Source organism: Culex quinquefasciatus, chromosome 3 (genome assembly GCF_015732765.1).
Source record: "Culex quinquefasciatus strain JHB chromosome 3, VPISU_Cqui_1.0_pri_paternal, whole genome shotgun sequence".
NCBI lineage: Eukaryota > Metazoa > Arthropoda > Insecta > Diptera > Culicidae > Culex > Culex quinquefasciatus.
This window is the reverse complement of record NC_051863.1, coordinates 67,311,072-67,333,679: the sequence shown is the minus strand read 5'-3', so window position 1 is coordinate 67,333,679 and position 22,608 is coordinate 67,311,072. Positions and strand designations below refer to the sequence as shown.

The following is a 22,608-nucleotide window of genomic DNA, read 5'->3' as shown; positions in this document are numbered from 1 at the left end:
AAATATGTTATTGCAATACTTTGAAAAAAATGTTCAAAATATTTTTAAACATCTATCGCTATATTAATCATACCAGAAATTCAGCATAAATGTGTGTTTTAATCAAATTTAAATCAAATTTTTCAGTTTTCTATTTTTTCAATCAAGATGGCGGTCAATCATATTCAATCAGAGCACGCGTTTAGCGTCATATTTATGCACTGCTATTTGGCCGCGATAAATGCTCTTTTAGGAGCTTATGGTTTTAAGTGAGCTTTTTACATGTTTAATGGCACTTGACAGCTACAACACCCTAGGTTTTAACAAAGCATGCGATAAAACCGTTTGGCATAGCATTGCCATCTGGTTTTCAAGCTTCTATTAAAACTTTCAAAAAACCTTATTGAAAGCCAGCCCGGTTTTATGTCCGAGGCATAAAACCCTGTCAGAACCTATTAATTAGCTCTTGCTTTTTGGTTGCGGTGAATGCCCAAATAAAACTATTAAGCAATCAAGATGCTACAATAAAACCTCAATAAAACTTGGTGGTGGCTAGTTGGTTTAAAAATGTTACTTGGGATACTCATTTTTTTACAGAATAGCGTGTTTCTTTTTTTTAATATGAAATTTTCATATATTTTTTTTTGAGTTTTTGGAATTAAACACTAAAATTTTCACAAAAACGCTTTTTTTCGAAAATACTCATGTTTTATAATTTGCGATTATTCTATAACTTTTTTTAAAAGTACTTCAATTTTCAATTCCCAAGCTTTTTACACTTATTGCAAATTATGAAAACTTGAGTACTTGAAACAATACGGTATTTTGTGAAAATTATGGTATTTTATTTGAAAAACTCTGAAACAACGAAAACGCAAACGAAATTTCAAATTGTTTGATAATTAAAGTAAATCTTTCCCAGTTCCTGAGGGGAACACCCTTGAAGAGTATCGGGGCCGGCATTTACAAAGCGTATTCAGTGGCAGTTTCATTCTCAACTTAATGTAAACATGTTAAGGTTAATGTTAACATTCCATAGGTCGCCTCCCCAAGGTGTCGTGGTAAGGTCCAGTTTGTGACAATACACTACCTTCCCTTTACTAAGCAATCGATTCCAGAAGAGAAAAGATCACCAGTTGTGTTGGTCCGAGCCGAGATTTGAACCCCGATCTACCGCTTACGAGGCGGAAGCGTTACCACTGGGCTACGTGGCTCGGTCAAATTGTTTGATACCAAATGCAAATTATGAATATTTTAAAATGCATACAAAATTTCGCTTCGTTTGGTATCCATATTTTCGAAAAATGTGTGGTATTTTGTGGAAAATGTTTTGTATTTATTATGTACCCAGCGCATGTACTTTTGGGTACCTAGAAACACGTGCAATTTGAATTTTTCAAAAATATTTAGACCAGGCCAAATAGTTTTTCTCCAATGTTTGTTATCGTTAGCGAACCTTGATAATTTTAACGTTAACAACCTTGATGTATACGTGAAGGTGGGTCTAGGAGAAGGTGAAGCCTTTTAGGGTGAAGAAGGCAAAAACAGAAAATGTACTGAAGCACTCTTACCTCAACTAAAAACAAACCCACAATCGCCGTGAGTGGACCAAAAGTGGCGCAAATATTTGCACTTACTAAGAGCCTCGGTTGACGTTGTCGTGATAGTCATTTTCGAGCGCAAACTGATAACGCTGCGCGCGATCTGGTTATAGGTGCCGTAATGTGGTGGGCCAAAAAGTGACGCATCATCACCATCATCAGCACGGTTACAGAGTCGTCGCCGATGACGCGAAATCAGCGCGTTCAAATAGAATACTTTGTCTTGTCACGGCGGCGGTACCTGGTTATCTGGCGTGATGCGTGTGAAACAGGTGGCTAACAAAAGAACGATTCAAATGTCCCCGAACAGGAACTTTGGAGTTCAAAATTGATGATCAGACATGCTAAAATCAGTTATTACCTCTATCGATTATGCAAATGGACAAATCTGATTGATTCTAGATTACCTTTCCTGTTGGAGCTCTTAAGGCTCTGGAAGGCATCATCCCCAATCGGCCATTTGGCGGCCATGTTTGTTTTAGAAAAACATTCAAATCTTGATTCAGAATGTTTCAATCAAAAAAAAGTTTTCTTTGTGTTGTTTGTAGAAGCATTTTACATATAGTGATTCAATTTACTAATTTACCTTAAGGTGGTAGATGGTGTCCTTCACTTTTGGGGTGTCCTTCACTCCAGAGCAGGGGCGCCGACTAGTCCAAAATGTTGGGGGGGCACGGTTGTTTTCCGAAATCGATAGGTAAGAGTGGCGATTAGATGTTTATGTTTCTTGTATATCATGAATTTTAATAATTTTATTACGATGTGTAACGGATTTTTTTCATCCGGAATCCATTTTTTTAGATATATATAATTTATTAAAACGTGATTGAGAATGTTAATTAGGGGGAATTTTTCATATGTTTGGAAGGCGAATTCATTCTCATTGGCATATTCTTAGTTATTTTCTAGAAGTAGCAGTCAATAATAAAAATTATCAGATATTTAATTCAATTTCAATTCGGTTTTATTTGTGAATAATCAATTTACAATGAGTTCATTTAGGTACACACCAGAGTTTTGGTGTTCCTTTCAGCTGTGTTTTACATCGTAATTCAATCGAAAAATGATTACTTATAACTATGGAATAGACAAGAGTATGAAAAAGTTTTCAAAAAACTAACAGAAAATATCAGATATTTAGAAATTGAACAATACAAATATTTTAAAAATAGAAAAAAAAAAGTGAAAAGCAAAAATTTAGAACTTCAGAAATTTAAGAATACAAATACACATTAAAAAAAACATCCGTTTTCAAATCTGCAATTTAAAAAAAATAACCGATACACCAAATTCAATATTCCAAAATTTAAAAAAAAATACAGAGAAACCTCTCTTTATTTTTGTAAGCTTCAAAAAGCGTTTTGTAGATCTAAACCTACAACCTACGAATTGTTTTTAAAAGTTTGCAAAAATGTTGCGTAGTTCCAGAGAAATTTACAAATTAGAAAAACGTAACGCATCGCATAAAAAGAGGTTTGACTGTGGTATAAAAAAAATCTAGGGTTAAAAAAAAACTCATGGCTTGAAATTGTTAAGAAATCAAAAGCAGAAATTTAAACAATCAGAAATTTAGAAATAACAATAAAAAATAAATAAAATTTCAAAATTATGATACATCAATTAAATTTTCAAAAATTTAACAATTTAAGAATTTAAGGATTTAAGGATTTAAAGATTTAAGAATCTAAAAATTTTAGAATTTAAGAATTTAAGAATTTAAGAATTTAAGAATTTTAGAATTTAAGAATTTAAGAATTTAAGAATTCAAGAATTTAAGAATTTAAGAATTTAAGAATTTAAGAATTTAAGAATTTAAGAATTTAAGAATTTAAGAATTTAAGAATTTAAGAATTTAAGAATTTAAGAATTTTAGAATTTAAGAATTTAAGAATTTAAGAATTTAAGAATTTAAGAATTTAAGAATTTAAGAATTTAAGAATTTAAGAATTTAAGAATTTAAGAATTTAAGAATTTAAGAATTTAAGAATTTAAGAATTTAAGAATTAAAGAATTTAAGAATTTAAGAATTTAAGAATTTAAGAATTCAAGAATTTAAGAATTTCAGAATTTAAGAATTTAAGAATTTAAGAATTTAAGAATTTAAGAATTTAAGAATTTAAGAATTTAAGAATTTAAGAATTTAAGAATTTAAGAATTTAAGAATTTAAGAATTTAAGAATTTAAGAATTTAAGAATTTAAGAATTTAAGAATTTAAGAATTTAAAATTTAAGAATTTAAGAATTTAAGAATTTAAGAATTTAAGAATTTAAGAATTTAAGAATTTAAGAATTTAAGAATTTAAGAATTTAAGAATTTAAGAATTTAAGAATTTAAGAATTTAAGAATTTAAGAATTTAAGAATTTAAGAATTTAAGAATTTAAGAATTTAAGAATTTAAGAATTTAAGAATTTAAGAATTTAAGAATTTAAGAATTTAAGAATTTAAGAATTTAAGAATTTAAGAATTTAAGAATTTAAGAATTTAAGAATTTAAGAATTTAAGAATTTAAGAATTTAAGAATTTAAGAATTTAAGAATTTAAGAATTCAAGAATTTAAGAATTTAAGAATTTAAGAATTTAAGAATTTAAGAATTTAAGAATTTCAGAATTTAAGAATTTAAGAATTTAAGAATTTAAGAATTTAAGAATTTAAGAATTTAAGAATTTAAGAATTTAAGAATTTAAGAATTTAAGAATTTAAGAATTTAAGAATTTAAGAATTTAAGAATTTAAGAATTTAAGAATTTAAGAATTTAAGAATTTAAGAATTTAAGAATTTAAGAATTTAAGAATTTAAGAATTTAAGAATTTAAGAATTTAAGAATTTAAGAATTTAAGAATTTAAGAATTTAAGAATTTAAGAATTTAAGAATTTAAGAATTTAAGAATTTAAGAATTTAAGAATTTAAGAATTTATTTTCTATTTTTAAATACTATTTTCTACTCCCTGATTTTTTGGCATATTTTTTGAGGGTGTACTTAAAATTTCTATAGCCTTTTTATTTTTTTAAATCGATCATGAATTGCAGAAGGCGATACACTTGTATTTTAAGATTATAATGTGAAATTGTCTCAGATTATGTTTTAATTTGTCGGCTTCTCAGTAAAGCGGTGCTCTGGTTTTCAAAAATTTACTTTTTTGAAACAATTGTATTTTTTGTCTAAAATTGGTATAGAACGGTTTGTATGTGAAATCTTTTCAAATCCATTTTAAAATTGCTAAAAAACTTATTGAATTTATCAGAATTTTTGTAAATGTAAAGCAGTCAACAAATAACCATTTTGAAAAGTGTTTCAGTTTATATTCCTGATCTACAATGGCAAATCGCAGAATGTTGCGTTTGAAAACTTTATGATTGTTTTCGCAAGAGTTTGCGTAAGTTTGATTCTAGATAAGGTGCTATGGAAAAAGTACATTGGTTTTGTTTTTGAAACAACATGCACAGATAGAAATCTTATGAGCAAATCCGTAAAATCTATGTTGACGACATCTCTCAAATCATATACCGATGCCTCTGTGCTCTTGTACAGAGCTTACTGATTTTCCTAGAGAGCACAGTGGTATAGATAAAACGTTGTCGATTTAGAAAAAAAATGCAGCTAAATCTAGAAAATTGTAAACGATTTTGTTCAAAAAAATTCAGCGATTTCGAAAACAACAAATGTTTTTGAGCTATTTTACGGATTCGCTTACAAGAATTCTATCCGTGTGTACAAACAATGTTCCATTTAAGTTTTAGATATTTCTTTCAATTATTTCTGTGTTTTTTTTATAATAAAAATAAAAATATTTTTCTTCCGAAATTTCTGGGGGGGGGGGCACAATGTATGGGCTGCCCCCTCAGCCAAATTTTAGGGGGGGGGCAAAAAGTACCGTGCCCCCCAGAGTCGGCGCCCCTGCTCCAGAGCCTTAAAACTGACCTCAGCTAGAAACATTTTTATAATCTATTGCTATACATATTGTTGTAAGAGGTATCTTACAAGAGCAAATTGGCATTTAACAGTTTTGCTATCCTACAACACTATCACACGAATAGATTACTTCCGCCAGCAACCAGTAAAAAGCAGCTTCCACGTGAAACCCACAAATCATAAACTTTAAGTAAAAATAACTTACATTCATATGAGATAAGATAACGAACTTTTAGATACACTTCCTTTTACAAGTGACTTGGCTCTAATTGACTTTCACGTTCTATCTCTCTCAACGTCGTCTCAACCACTCGGGAGATAATGAATTTAACCTTGACCACAAATTCATTGATCGCTGGTCTTTTTTTTCTACCAGAAATCTAAAAATTCTTCAAACAAAAGTGTCAATTTTTGACCCACAATCTGCTCCGCGCGGTCATTACCTGATGACGAACCTCAAACAGCTCGCTCAGTTAGAGCGCCGAGCAAGATAAGCACAATGTGCAAGTCACCCGCGAGTCGAGCCCGTGACAAGACTATAACTCACGCGGCTCCCAGGGGACCTGCCCAAGTCAAGTGTTATCATTCCGCCAGTGGCTGCCGAGCAGTCAAGTTCGTGTTCGGGAGCTCTCTTGAAGGCTCGAGTGATACTTTACCGTGTATAGTTTGGAATTTACCTACCCCAACAGAGGCAGGCAGCGTTAATCAGTGTGTCGGCCAAAGTGTAGATGATTAAGTCAAGTGAAACGCACGAAATTGCAACCCAAAAGTGATTAGTTAGGTTTAATTACCATGCCAAAATGGAGTCAATTCGGCGCAAGTTGGCTCCGAATCCGCGGGAAAGTGCCAACTTTCTGTCGGTGTTGACGTTCTGGTGGACGATCGACCTGTTCAAGAAGGGCTACACCAAAGTGCTGGAACTGCAGGACCTGTTCCGGCCGCTGGAGGTGGACAAATCGGACGCGCTCGGCGATCGGCTGGAGAAGTAAGTAGAGCAGGCTAAGGGGGGGATTTAATTAGATCGAATTGCTATACTATCATCGTGCCGGGTCTAATCATAGGGACGATGACGCGGAAACTGGTATTTTAGCGAAGTGTACGTTATGCTTGCTTGAAGATTGTACTGTACCGTTGAGGGATCGAATTGCGAACGTCAGAATGTTTTGAGTTATCTCCACGTGAAGGCGCGAGATATTTCATGGTGTTATGAAATTTGACGCGTCATCGTCATTAGGCGATAACATAATTACTTTGTTGGAACCGTTTTTGTCAAATTAGGACTTCTAGTACAGCCAACTTTCTGGTTGTTGTTAAAAAATATCTGTGCAAGCTATGAGAAAGATCCGTCGAGCTACAGAGGATATCGAGGAAAGAAGAGCATGCAGTTTGAAGGGACTGTAAAACCATCGAAAGATGGAGTAATATTGAGATAGCGAAGTTCAATAATCAGAGAGTCGACTAAAGTACTAGAACCCTTCCCTTCACTTTAGATATGTTGTCCTAGCGTAACTGATGCCAGGGGCTCGATCGTCTGTTTGCTTTGAATGAACCGGCACGTACAATTACTAATTACATTTTACTACAAAAAGTTGGTGTTAATTTTCTCTCTTGGTCACTTGGTGGACTTTTGTAACAGTGCTACTACCTATCGATTACAACTTCTGGCTCGTAAAATCTGCTGTGCCATAAGGGGCATTTGTGAATCATTGTTATCGCGTGTCATTCATCGAGCGTGTCTAGCAGCTGGCTAATTTCGTGTCGATCGACAGATAAAGAGTCAACACAAATTCGGAAGAGATTACTGCATCGGAATTTTTTTACCACCTTATCATCGTGCTAATTTAGGAAAGGTATTATTTGCTCTCTTCACTGAGGAAAGGCTATAACATCAGTCGAAAAATTAACTAAACGAGAAAAAAAAACTGAAATTGCAAGCCACAGTTCCTAAATTTGAATGAAAAAGTGTGGTTTTGCAAATACAGATAAAATTCTGATTTTAAAGTTACAAATTATATATAATAATCATATTTTTATATAATGTAGAAAAATGCAATTCAAATCGATTTTAGTTAAAAATTTGAAGTTTTTTGAAAAAAAATACGTTTGTTGCTCTCTGAGTTTTCAGGCCGATTAAAGGGCGGAGGGGTGACGTAAAGTTTGAAAAATATTTGCAACGGCCTTAACTTGTTTTTATTTTTATTTTTTCATTTTTCAATTCGACCCAGTTATCGAACAAGTACTGTTTTACCTGTTAGTTTTTTTTTGTGCTTATAAAAGGTACCAAAGTTGCTGAATTCAATTTACATTGAATTAAAACTATATTTGATTGTACTTAAGTAACTTAACTAAACATCAATATTAATGTTTTAAATAGCAATAGCATTAAAGAAATTGATTGTTGGGTTATGCAATAGTGCTTAAAATATTAAAAAAAAAAATGCTTGCTGATCCTACTAAGATGTCCATTAATCGTTAAAATATCCTAACCTAGTCACGAAATATTCTAGCAGAGGAGGTTCTTCCAGAATCCAGCTAGAATGCTGTTATAATATCCACCTCTGTTAGATATCTGTTAGAATGCCGACACTGAAAAGAAACTGAAATGGCATTTTTTGGGTTCAAATTCAAAAATATATCCCTGGGTATTACAAAAATAACTACATACATACAAAAAATATAGGAAATGTTAGTAAAAAACACGGTAAAAACCAAACCCAAAAAAAATGCGAGATAACAAAATAAAATAAAAACTGCTAATAATAATAATAATAATAATAACATGATAATCAACGGAGAAAAATGCAACCCAAATTGTTTTCAGTTCATAGTGTGTCTATTTTCATTAGAGCAATTCTCTACGAAATCGGTCTTTTTTCTTCAATTTTAATTTTGGTATTTTTTAATCCGGCTGAAACATTTTTGGTGCCTTTGGTATGCCCAAAGAAGCCATTTTGCATCATTAGTTTGTCCACATAATTTTCCATACAAACTTGGCGGCTGTCCATACAAAAATGATGTATGAAAATTCAAAAATCTGTACCTGTATTGAAGGAATTTTTTGATCGATTTGGTGTCTTGGGCAAAGTTGTAGCTATGGATATGGACTACACTGGAAAAGAATGATACACGGTAAAAAAAATTGGTGATTTTTTATTTAATTTTTTAACACTAAAACTTGATTTGCAAAAAACACTGTTTTTATTTTTTTTAATTTTTTGAAACTTTTCAGAAATTTCCAGGTTGTGCAAAAAATCTTTGAGCGAGTTATGAATTTTTGAATCAATACTAATTATTTTCAAAAAATCGAAATATTGGTCGCAAAAATTTTTCAACTTCATTTTTCGTGTCGATATCTCAGCAACTAATGGTCCAATTTTCAATGTTAAAATATGAATTATTTGTGAAATTTTCCGAATGTTTACCGTGTATCATTTTTTTCCTGTGTAGTCCGTATCCATACCTATAACTTTGCCGAAGACACCAAATCGATCAAAAAAATCCTTCAAAAGATACAGATTTTTGAATTTTCATACATCATATTAGTATGGACAGCTGCCAAGTTTGTATGGAAAATTATATGGACATACTAATGATGCAAAATGGCTGCATTGGGCATACCGAAGGCACCAAAAAAGTTTCAGTCGGATTAAAAAATACAAAAAAAAATGACCGAAATCTGAGAGAACTGCTCATTAAAAAAAATCGTTAAATATTTGCCGTGGCCTGATTGAATTAGCAAGCTAATGTTAAACAAATAGAAAAAGGATTGCAAAATGCATTTTTGCATTGTTCGGTAACATTTTTGAAGGGTAAACAGAGGGATGCGACATAAATTTGAACGTTATTGGGAACGTTATCGTTAACGTTAACCTTATTTTGCATAATTTCGTCCTTGCATAACCTATGCTCAATCTTAACCCTCTAACAACATAACCCCGCCTCTAGACGGGCTTCGATCTAAAAAATCACCAAATCGTCGCCATCGTGCTAACTTGTCGTACGTGCATTTTGGGCCAAATTGAGTTAAGAACGCCATTTTGTGCAGCTCACAATGCCTCACCTTTTGACCTTCACAGATCCCCAAAATTCGATTTCAATCCTGAGATATTCAACAAAAACCGAAAAAACTCCGTGCATTTTTGTCACTTTACATATGAAAGTAGTTTCAATCTTGTCGTGCTATCTTGTCACTCCATGAAAATTGATGTAAGTGCGACAAAAGGCCAAAGGGATTTCAGGCCAGGAAAGTCAGGATGCGTTTGTCGCACGTACCAGCTAGACTACCGTAAACATTTGTAATTATAACTCGGGACTCCAGCAACCAACTTCAACCAAACTTTGGGACAATGCACAGAATGGTCAGCCAAACAAAACGTGTTTGCTATTGTTTACATTGCGTGCTCTCGTTTTTGTATATTCAAGGTCAAACATTAAAACGCGTTTTTCTCGGATCGTCAAAATGGCGGGTGCGACAAGATAGCACGACGACGTCGAAATAATCATTTTCCAACCCGTTTTTGATCTTTTGAAAGCATTGGAAAGAAAAACTCTTAAAATTTTAGAAAATTTTAGGGTTGGAAGTTTAACTTGTTTGATGTGATTTTGCCAATGTTTTTAGAAATGATTTTTTTAAGGGGTCAACTTTGGCACTTCTTTTTACTGAAACAGTAAAAAAAAAACAGCAGTAATTTTTGTAGTTTCCCAGACCTAGCCTCTATGGATTCTTTTTTTACAATTTGAATAATGATGGTGCCATTGTATAGCAGAAAATGTAAAAACAAGCAAAAAATTGAAAAAGTGACTGTAAAAGCGTGAAAAAATTAGATAGGCAAAATGTATATATAAAATGGTAGATTAAGCTAAGTACTACCAAAAACAAACATAAACTAAACAAGATAAACGCAAATTAAAATAATAAAATTAAACAAGAAAAACATAAAACAAGAAAAGTAAAGGTTTTCGTAGAACAAAAGTTGCTCAAATTGACCGCCTGAAGACAGGAAAAATAAAAAAAAATCGCAAAAAAAATGGGCAGTATAGGGTTAACTGTAGTGCGTCCATCCCGGGAATTCCCGAGAAAATATGAAAAATCGGGAATTCCCGAATCCCGGTATTTTTCATATTTTATCCCGGGAATTCCCGAAAGTGAGAAAAAACTAATTTTGTTTTGAAAATTCTGATTAGGATGTAGAAATAGATGAACATTTGATTAATTAATAATCGATAATTATTATAAAGCATTCAAAATTTGTACTCGACATAAATCAGCAATAATTTGGCATATTATAGAAATTGTTAAATTTTTAGTTGAAAAATTCAAAAATTTCCTAGCGCTTGAAATATTTTCTATTTAAATTTATATTCTTTTCAAAGACTGGGTATTAATTATTCTGAATTTGAAAAAAATATCATATTTAACTATTTTTCATCAAACACCGCCGCCTGGGAAAAATCGAGACAAAGATAATAAAGTAATACAGCTGTTTAAGCCATTTTTTTGAAAATGTTTCGGTTTTTCTCCTATAGGACCCGTGACTTCTCCTATCAGACTTTTGTCTTGATTTTCCCCAGTTGGCAGTAGTGATTAAAAGAATATTTGTAAAATAAGTTTTTAATGAAACATGAAATTCTTAATTTATCTAAAATTTAACATTAGCTGGTATCACTTAACTGGTGTTGCTGCAGTTTTTTTAATTTAAAAAAATAAGCTTTTAAAAATATATTTAAAAGAGACTTATTTAATTTAAATCACATTGATTTAATTGATATGTTTCATTTAAAATCCAAAGCAAAACTAAGAACAAAAATATAATCAATTTTATATTTCTTTTAAGCTGTCTAAAAACTGCTGTCCTTTTCAAGATTGATGGTAGATTATCATGGTAGATAGTATTGAGCTAATTCTTTGATTTTAAACATAAAAAACAACATATAAAACAAAAAATATTGGTTTTCTTACAATTTCAAAAATGTCCCGGGATCCCGGAAATTCCCGGGATTCAAAAAATATTTTTCCTGTTTCCCGGGAAATTCCAAACCCAGGAAAATTGGACGCCCTAGTTAACTGAAACGACTCAACATTGTAATGAGCATTAAAAATCACTTCGAAAAACTGGTCAAAAAATTGTCAAAAATATCACTTTTTCAAAAAACTTTTTCGTAAAATTCTGATAACTCTTAAAGAATACATGCAAACCGAAATTTTTTAGTTTCATTCTCCTCTACAACTTTGTAAAACATTGCTACACTCTAAAAAGTAGCCCCGCAAAGTTAATAAATACGTAAATTTAAAACGAAAATGTTTGTTCTAAACGAAAAAATTCGATTCGAAAATTACATTAAATTTCCAATAAAATGGCATGTAACGGATTATGGAAGCGATCTTAAATCTATTTCAAACCTTTTTTTGTGGAAATTACGTCAACTCATATCTTCTTGCACCCTTCGAAAAAGTTGTAGGGAATTAAATTTCCTACAAGAATCTCACACCCTGAAGCGATGTTTTTTCCCATACATTTTCGCGATGTTTCCCATATAAACTTCAACTATAAAAAGCGACCCTTAAACCTTAACCGATTTAGCTCAAAATTGGCACAGTAACTTATTATTGCCTAGAGAATCTTCAGATTTGCTAAAATTTTCATTTTTTTGTCAGCCTGCTGCGCAGTCATTTTTGTCATTTTTTGTAGGTCATTAATCGACACATTGGATAATCGAGTCTGGACTGTATACAAACTTGATTAAATTATTAAATAGAATACAACAACTTAAAATTGTCAAGTCGTCATCGTTCGACTGTCCGGAAGTGCATCCCACGACTGCACCCATCATCAGCAGCGTATATTACACAATTGCATCGCGGGAAATTATAAGGTCACAGCGATGGCTGCAACAACAACAACAAAAAACGCAAATAGATAGTCCGCCATCTGATGCATTCTCATCGAATATGAGAGTGTGCGAAACGATGTACGCAAATGAAACGGAGTTTCAGTAAAGTATTTATTGGTGATGCCGCGAGTCGCGGTGAAATATGATCGTTGACGACGTCGACTCCGATGTGGTTCTTAGTCTAAATTTGCTTCCCCAAGTGAGTTCTGCGGTATGCAATAAAAACAATCAATTAAGCAAACTGCCACATCATCGTCGTTGTCGTTGAGGGGAAGAGTTCTGATATATTGATACTAATAGAACAGGGAATGATACTATTTGATAATTGGCAATCTATCCAATTGAGTTGTAGCTTGATTAAAAAGGACATGTTTTCCTTTGAAGAAAAAAGACAAAGTCAAGTCTAACATTACAAGCAAAATTTAATTAACCTGAATTTTCTCTTTACATTACTTCCGAAACAGTAACCTCGCTTGATGTGGTCACTGCGGTTTCGTCATTTAGCAACAAAACCAGCGAGCTTTTTTTTCTCTCTCCAAAATATATCCCATTCTATGGCCCCATCACCATCAACTTCGCGTTTAGACGTCGCAGGTACGCCTAGACATTAGCAAACACCGGTTAAAACCGCACCAAACTGAGACTGACTGATGAATCTTCCTCTCATCAAAAAAGTTGTTTGCAATAAACGTGATGTAGGGGAGACAGGGGTGATTTGAACAGTGTTCAACCTCTCCGGATGTGAGCGGTTGTTGAAGTCGGTGTCTTCTCGGGTACGCAGTCCTGAGACTTGAGTTTAACCTAGGGTACATTCGAGACCCTAAATTCATTACAATCTGATTAATCGAGCTCATGAGGTTTTTGAAAAATGCAAAAATCGTTAGGGGACTCAAAACTGGCAAAAACCCAAAACGCACCGATTTTACGTGTTGAATCCCATTCGAAGTTCAAAGTCAAAGCGCCATGGCCTGCAGGTCCGGTCGCAACCAATCAAGGTCATATTTGGTATTCAGGCTCAGTACACCTAGGGGATCATGCCCCGAAATGATTATCTTGCCAATTTTCGAAAAAAAACACACATTTAACGGTGCACACATTACCGTGTAAATCATTTATGTCAGAAAATAGTAGTTTATGCAACAAGTTGCAAAAAGGTTGCAGCGAGGTTTACCGAGTTGGATAAATACGACAAGTGCTGAAAAAGTCAAGGTTTGCAACGAGTTCCATACAACATTTTTTGCATTTCTTAAAAACACCCATTGAGTGAAATTATAAGTCGTATGTTCATGTATTTTGTCAATAAATCGGTTAGATCAAAAAAATGTTGAAAAGTATTACTTTTCAAAACTAGTGCTGAAAAGTTCAACTTTTCAGCATCCATTTCAGTGCTGAAAAGTAGAACTTTTCAGCATTTGTTTTGAAATGTGTTTCTATTCGATTCTTTTATTTTTTTGTAGGGTATATGGCCCTATTTTGGACCTACTATGCAAAGCGTCAACATATTTCGCATAGTTCTCAGGAACGGTCTAACTAATTTGGCTCGTTTCAGGATTGTTTTGTGCCTTAATTTATGCTTAACAAAGTGTACTATTGAAAATTTAAAATAATTTAACCATTCCATTGCAATAAGCATTTCAAGTAAAACATTTTTTGGATGCTTTTTGGACTTATTGAATGTATTTTGGGGACATCGCTGAACCTATTTTGGACCCACACTCTGATTGGTTGAAATTTTGACAACTTGAATTGCGGCGTGTGGCGTCAAAACGCACACTTACAAACGCTCGGGTTGATAAACCAAAGGGCCTATCCACGATTATAATTTGGAAAATATTTATTTCAGAAATTAAACAATTATGATGAAACAATGGATTTGAATTTGAAAACGTGTTTTAATCATATTGAATGGAAACTCACGCATCTTTAGCAGGTCTCTGTCCTATTTACAATTTGCATATTCTTACGACCTAATTGTTCAAGCATTAGAACATAAAAGACAACCCGTTATTACTCGCAATAAAAACACCTTATCTTAAAATTAAATGAATGACACAGATACATAACAAGTTATAATGAAAAAAGGCTCTAAATTTTACGCAGAGCTTATGTTCAAACATTATTAAACAATCAAGAAATTTTAAAGGGAGATTATAGCTTGTAACTTGGTGTAAAACTTTCTCATCTGTCATGTTAAACTTTACAGTTGCTTAACAAAAAGTTTAACTACATGGTGCACTTTAAAAACAATGTAATATTTGAAAAAAATCTTTGTTTGAATACCAGGGTGCCTTTGTTAGTCATAGTTTGTCTTGTTAAAAGCAGATTTGAGGTTTCAAACATTATTTTTACTTCGAACTTACCATCACTCAGGTTGCTGATATAATTTTTAAGAAAATCATTTATGTCAATACTTAGTTAACTATGTTTCTAAGTTTTTTAACATAATACATATAAATTTTAGGTAATATTGTTAAAAATTCAGAACTTTGCCTGAAATCGTTGAAACTAGTTTTGTTTATTAAATTATGGATTTAAATCACATGTATAACTGAATTTAAAGAATGAATCAAAAGTTTTCACATTTTATATGAAATTTGTTTTACTGGAAATGCCTTTAAATTATGAGATTTTTTTAAATTATGTTTCAAAAACAAATAATATTTAATAATATTTATATTACTTATTTTACCTTTTCCTAGTAGAAGATTGTCCGAAGAATCCGAAAATGCATTCCGTTTTACGATTCAAAATCATGTTCATTGAAAAAATCATGACACGTTGAGAAGATGAAGATAATGGTATTTATCAACATTTTCATAACTAACTTTTTAAACTTTTCAAAATTTCATAAAAAGTTCTTTATGAGGTACTTTGAGCACTTCTCTACCACGGTCAGTATGATTCCATACCATTCCGTACGTATTCAATTTTTACTCTTCATTTTGCGGAAAAATATCAAACCTATCAAAGTCACCCCGGCTATATATCTCAAATCATAATATTCATAATGTTAACATCGCATTAACCTCTTATGCTTATTTCTTTTTCGAAGATTTTTATTTTTCTAGCTGGTTTAATTGTGTTTCTAACATGATTGACACGGTAAAATTTAAAAGTGTAATTTATTATAAACCAACGCTGCCAATTGTGCAAAAAAAACGTTATACCTGTATTTTTAAAAATTATATATAGATAAATATGCAAAAATCAGATAAAACTTACAAAAATATATTTTCCATATGTATATTTTTCTGATTAGTTTGCAATACGTCTTAAAAGCCATCACGATCTCCGACACATATTTGATTTTTTTTCTGAACCAAACCAAATTTTGTTTGTTTTCCAGTAAAGAGCATTTAAAAGACGTGCAGATGATAATTCAAAGCATTTTTTATTTATAATTTGTAAATTGATCGAGAACCAATCGAAAAATTGATTTGTTTAAAACTAGCGCTTAGGATCTTTTTAAAACTAACTCAAGATTTTTTTAAATTTAATTCTTACGACTTTTTCAAAAACCACTCGTAAGCGATGTTGACAACTCCTGTCACGGTGACAGCTGACGATTTAATGAACTAGACCCTTTAGGTTTTTCAATCGTTTCCCCTTCAATTCCAACAGGGTAGCCAGTTTGGATTTTTTGAAGCAAAAATTAAAAATATATGCGGCTAAATTGGTGATAATGATGTTAATACAAAAATAAATCAACATCAGTTTAAATTTTGGGATACTTTGCAATCGGTCCTAACAATCATCTAAATCTCTAGCATCAATTTGCATTTTTATCGTTTAAAAAACATATTTTCATTGTTTCTGTTAATCATTTGCAGTAAAGAAATTCAATTCAAAATATTAAATTAAAAAATTTCAATCAATTTCAATGAAATATCGAAATAAATTGATAAACAAAACTGGCAACACCTTGTTATGCATGTGTTGGTGATAGCCTTGAATCGACGGCAAAGTAGGTCCAAAAACTGATCCACCGCGGCTGATTTGAAAAAATATTTTGAAATGAGTGTTTTTCGATAATAGAATAGTTATTTCAATGGTTTAGTGACGGAAAACAAGAAAGAATTAAATAAACAACAGTTACATTGCTCCGAAACCGGACGAAATTGCTTGGTGTCAGTGCAAAACAGAAAAAATCATTAAGGTGTCGCGAGCCAAATCTGATAAGCAACGAGGCCGGAATTTTTGGACCTAATCGATTTGCTAGGAAAATGAAAGGAAGTTCGAATGGCGTTGGAAAAAGTGGCTGAAAAAGCGGAAATAATCCAAAATGTTAACAATTTTGGAAGAGGTAAGATACAAAACGATCCTGCCTACACTTTCTGTTGGTTGGATTCAGTGAATTCGTACTTTAAAAGCCTGAACTACCTCGATTAATAAAAATAGGTCCAAAATAGGTACTAGGTCCAAAATAGGGTCATACAGGCTTGCCACACGTACAGATATTTTTGGCACATACCAAACACTCAATCAAGTATAACTTTAAAGAAAAACATTTTTATCAAAAACTAAACAAGTAAAAAGATGCAAAAAATGTTTATCTTTTTAGTGCAGTTTACAAAAACTACTCAAGTGTATTTTAACTGTAAAAATAATTCGTTTGAGTGTTTGGTCTGTGCCAAAAATAGCTGTACTTGTGGCAACGCTGGGGTCATATACCCTAGATTAAAGTAGGCTGCTCGTCACGCGAGAATGACAGGAAAAGTAGGAAGTTTCAAGCCGGAATTGCAATTGCTGGTGGTAAAATTACACGATAAAAGTGATAATATTCAACCTTCCGAAATTACACCTCTCAAGTTTACACATTTTTTACTGCGCACCTATAGAATATTGATGAGTAAAAATAATATTAGAATTTTAGCGAAATCGGCGATGATTTGGCAATTTGTGAAGAAGTTTTCAAATACATGTTTTAAAAATTTGCCGGGAACCGTGGTGTAGGGGTAAGCCTGATTGCCTCTCACCCAGTCGGCCAGGGTTCGATCCCAGACGGTCCCGGTGGCATTTTTCGAGACGAGATTTGTCTGATCACGCCTTCCGTCGGACGGGAAGTAAATGTTGGCCCCGGACTAACCTAAAAAGGTTAGGTCGTTAGCTCAGTCCAGGTGTAGGAGTCGTCTCCCTGGGTCCTGCCTCGGTGGAGTCGCTGGTAGGCAGTTGGACTAACAATCCATAGGTCGTCAGTTCGAATCCCGGGGTGGATGGAAGCTAAGGTGTAAAAAGAGGTTTGCAATTGCCTCAACAATCAAACCTTCGGACACCTAGTTTCGAGTAGGAATCTCGCAATCGAGAACGCCAAGGCAATGCTGTAGAGCGAATAATTGGATTTTTTAGTTGTTTTAAAAATTTGTATAACTTAAAAGACATGTTTATTGAGATGATTGCAATTACTTTTATCAGTTCAAATATTGTTACAAAAATACTAAAATTAATACTTTTCTTTTGTACTAATTGGCTTGATCTCAAGTTTCCCCTAGGGATTGAACCGACTGGTTTTAAATAAGCCAAACAGAATAAAAAAAAGGAGTATCGAAAATTACGAGTTCTCTTACTGTATGTCGGTCGTCCGCCGGGCGGCGTGACGATGACTAGGCAGATTTGGTACCCACCACTTTCTGGGTCCGTTTCGACAAGTGTGTGTGTGTGTGTGTGTGTTTGTCTGTACTATTTGTGCAATTATTAGCACCTGGCACGTGGTCCCGGAGCGGAGAGGACATTCGCACTCGCCGATCATGACAACGATGATGATGTCTGCTGAATTTGAGAAAACCGTTACATTTGAGTGACATGGTTGACGAGTGTGTGAGTTTGGGTGTGGGATTATTTCACAGTACGATGTGAGGTTGCGAAAAGTGCTGCTCGTTTTAATTGTATGTCGATTTGCGATAAAATGTACTTGGAAGAAGACATTATTTTCTCTTACTACTCATAAAAAAAGTCATGGTAATTTTACATCTCGGAAGAGGTACATTTTTTGTGTCAGAAATTTTTCTTCTAAAAATGTGTAATTTCACCACTATTCTGACGCGTACACAGTAAAAAAAGTGTGAAAATTTGGAAGGTTTAATTTTGGAAGGTTGAATAGTTTCTCTTTTATAATGTAATTTTATCTCAATTTATACTGAAAAAGTGTCATTAAACCAGAAAAGTGGTAAAATTACACATTTTTTCTGGCATAAAGGTGTAACCCTCCGATGAGTTGAAAATTTGCTGGCTTTTAGCAATACTACTCACAGAAAAAAAAGTTGAATTTTGGAATGTTGAAAATTTGGTAGGTTGAATATTACCTCTTTTTTTGAGTAATATTACATAAAAATGTGTAATAATGTGAACCTGATGAATATTCATCAAAAACTGATGAAAATTCATCACTTTCTGGGGTAAAATTTATCATTTATTTTGCCACAAAATCTGTCACCATTTCCTGATGAATATTACCATCATTTTTTTTCTGTGCTGTGCTAAAAGAAAATTGAAGGGTTACTTTTAACACATTTTCAATTTGAATTTGGAGTATAGATTTTATAAATGCCAAAATGGCCATTGCACATATTAAAAAAGAAGTCTAGGACTAGTGGTTGTTCACTATTTTACCGAAATCGTTTCCGTGTAATTTGGTCTTGGCTGTGAATTTGGATAATATCGTGAAACTAAAAATATCCAATAAAAAAATGCACTTCTGTGCATTTATATAGTCACATTTTTATTTTCACCGTGCTTGACCAAATTTGGAGAAAACGTTCATCTATCGATAGTTAACAGAAATGCCAAGTTTGGTGCCGATGGGAATCCTCATCCCCCTTTATTTGGCACCGCTCTGTTTTTTACGATTTTCTTTTAAAAAAAATTGTTTTTCTCATAAAAATTTGCAACTATTATAGCATAAGAATTTCTTCAAGTTGCATTTATAGGAAACTGTCCATGGGATTAATGAAAATTCAATTCCAACTATTTTTTTACACTTTAAGTTTTAAAATGCGGTTTAGACCCATTCCCTTTTTTTGTTGATTTTTTATGTTATAAACGTTGTGTTTCCCGGACAATTTCACATAAAAATCAATGAGAACCCAAACTAAAATGAACCATTGACGAGAAACAGCAAACTTACTGATAAAAAGTTTGATTTTGCGAAATTCGAATGGATGAAAATGAGTTTTTCTAATTGTTACCTAATTATCCTGTAGTTTTGAACACTTTTGCAGAAATAATTTCGAAATTTTATAATCAAGCCTTACTTTTGAAAATGTCTGCAAATAAATAATTTTCCTAATTTCATAGTGCAGACTAAACCACGATAATCTCGAAATAATTGTATTGAAAAAATCTGACAAAAGTTAAGTTTTTTAACATTGAAAGTCGGACCTATAATTTCCGAGATATCAGGTCTATTCCCGTACTTGCAGAATTGCAGAATTTCTGCAGCCACTTTTTTGCAGCACGTTCCCCTACTTTTCAGCTCGCTCTCTTCAACTCTCTCTTTTGCAGAAGTTTTGCAAGGAGAGAAGCGGCAAAACTTTTGCCTGGGCAGCGCGTTCCAGTACTTTTCTGCAATATTGTACACAGTTGAGTGTATTTACTCAAATTGGGTATTTCAGTTTTTTAATTATTTTCAAAAATGTTGAAAGAAGTTTATCTCTAGAACGGGGGTATTATTTTTATGCAACTGAACATTTTATTTTAAAAATCAAGCAAGTACCATTTATTATTCACTAGGAATCAATTATGCATTGGTAGAAATTATACATTACAAACAGTTTAAAACTTTTACATTAGGTGAGTTCATAATTCATATTCATAATTCAAAATTTAAAAAAGCCTGATTCTAAAAAATCTAAATAAAAAAATCTAGACTTGAAAAATTTAATAGGTTTTTATTCAAATATTTGAAAATTCGAAATAAAATCCAATATCAAAATAAAAAAATGAGAGATCAGACCCACCAGCGTGCTCAGCTCTTTGAGGAAGATGGGGCAATAATTTGGAAGTTTTGTAACATACGTCATTTGTGGGCACCCCCTGACCAAATTTAGAACAAATTTCTGAGGATGGTGGGGCAGTTGACACCCCCTGACCAAATTTAGAACAAATTTCTGAGGATGGTGGGGCACTTGCCACACCCTGTGACCAAAAAAAAATCAAAAACAACAGTTAAAAAACAAAGAAATTATAATTTCAAAAATAATTAAAATTTAAAAATCTTGTGTGTGTGTGTGTGTGCAACCGACCAAACGGGACCACGCGGTCGCTTCTTACAAATTGAGTTGTTTCCATGTATTATAGATTTACATTCTATACATGCAAATAACTCGCATAGGCATTTGGATGGTGTTAGCTCTGCCGAGCTTCGGTGACCCATTTCTACGCTGGCTAGCCGAGCGCGAGGTACCTCAGCTTGAATCGACAAGCCCCGCCCTAAAGAACGTTTGCATCAATCGGATTCAAACGTTATTTAGAACTTCTGAACCCTTGTCAACTGGACAAAGACCCAGCACGTATATAGTTTTAGTGGTAACAGTGTCCTTAATTCCGGTCGTAGCTCACCAAGTCGTGATGACTCAGTGTTTTGCATTTTTACTTAACAATCCATAGGACGGGGGATCGAACCCCGACCCGAGCAATTTTGATTTTTCGTTCATGTTCAGAAAAAAAAATGTTCAATGTTCATGTTCAGAGCTTCAATTAATATTTCTTAAACTTTCTCGTTGAGAGCAGATGGGAATCGAACCCAGAACCATTCGCTTACAAAGCGAACAACGTAACCAGTCAGCTACGGCCGCTCCTTTATAGTAATAATTTGGCGTGGTTGTCTTGAATGATGTGTGTGTATGTCAGAATATATGAAAGAATGGTTGTCTCATAAAAAGAACGAGCTCACCAGATAGCTTCTCTCCAAACGTCTTCAGGAGGATTGTAACAACAGCAGACACCAGATTTGCGCTTGGGCTGCTTCCGCTTGCCTCCGTCGTACTCCTTTTCCACCTCTAAGCGAACTTGCCACGTAAAACGGTGCCGGCGCAGTAATCCGTGCCCACGGCTCCGATTCTTTTTCGCTCGCAAGACTTTTACCTTGACGGGGATCGTTCACGCTGTGACCGAGGACCGCCTCGCTCGCTGCGCTCGCCACCTTTCCAATTCGGGCCAGGTTCCGCATGCTTCCGGTTGTTGTATATTTCCCGGTCGAACCCAACACCACCCTGCTCTTCCGGGAAGTTTCGACGGCCACCCTGGAACCAGCACACGTCCTTGTTTGAACCGTCCTCCTCCAGCACAGCGATCCATCCAGGATGTTAGAAAACCACTTCACTTCCCGACGACTTTAACAAAATTCACTTTTTCTTCAAGACCAATAATTCCAAAGTTGGGAAAAATGACGCGGAGCGGAAAAAAAGTTCAACCTCGCGCACCGGTTGCTGCGATCCTTCCATAATTAAAATTTAATTAAAATTTAAAAATCTTGCACAAAAAACTAAAAAGTGAAACGGTTCGTATTATACTTTCCGAAGACCTCGTTGAAATTTCAAATCTCTAAATCCGCTAAATTTGAGTTTCTAACCTAAAATATTATTCTAAAAATGTCTATTTTTTGATTCAAGATGGCGGCATCTAAGAATTTGAAAGGTTAATAATTTAATAATTAATTATTTAAGAATTTTAGAATTGGAAATACCGAAAGTCTAGATTTTTAATACAAAGGATATACAGCAATTCCCCACGAAAACAGCATGGAAAAAACAAAAGTGCTCGGATCGGGCTCAAAATTTTTCTGGGAGTTCCCTGGCCGAAATAATTAGACCCGTATTTTTTTGATTGGCCATTAGGGTGACCTACGCCGTGTTAGGGTGGTCTAAAAAATGGCCATTTTTGTCGATTTTCGCAAAAACCACTTTTTTCGAAAAATCATAACTCCTCGCCATTTTAACCGATTTCAATTGTCTTATACGCAAATGAATGGTGATAAGTTGGCCTTTCAAATAAAAATAATAAGAAGTTTCAAAAATCTAGCCTAACATATGAAAAGGGCGTATGAAACTTTAAAATGTCGTTTTGACAGTGTCTGGGCCAAAGAGCCTATGTCTGGAAATATTTTTATCGGATTCTCCGGACATTTTTACATGACATACTAAAAAATGGGAGGAGTTCATTAACAGGATTCCGAGATATGATTTTTTGAAAATAAAATCCGTGTTTTTTGACGCGCCGCGCGCAAAAAC

At 33.5% G+C, this 22,608-nt stretch overlaps 1 protein-coding gene across 6 annotated transcripts in view; it reads left to right on the top strand.

The window, feature by feature from the left end:
- Nucleotides 1-22,608, top strand: part of LOC6032569 (multidrug resistance-associated protein 4) — a 37,664-nt gene that overhangs the window by 3,454 nt on the left and 11,602 nt on the right. For 4 of the 6 annotated variants that reach the window (XM_038261518.1, XM_038261520.1, XM_038261522.1 and 1 more), the window contains exon 2: nt 6,184-6,479. In XM_038261518.1, the coding sequence (XP_038117446.1) occupies nt 6,295-6,479 (185 nt within the window). In that variant the 5' untranslated portion in view covers nt 6,184-6,294. Of the gene's footprint in view, nt 1-5,516; nt 6,480-22,608 lie in introns of those variants that run through there. The other 2 variants (XM_038261517.1, XM_038261516.1) reach the window with 2 other exon arrangements.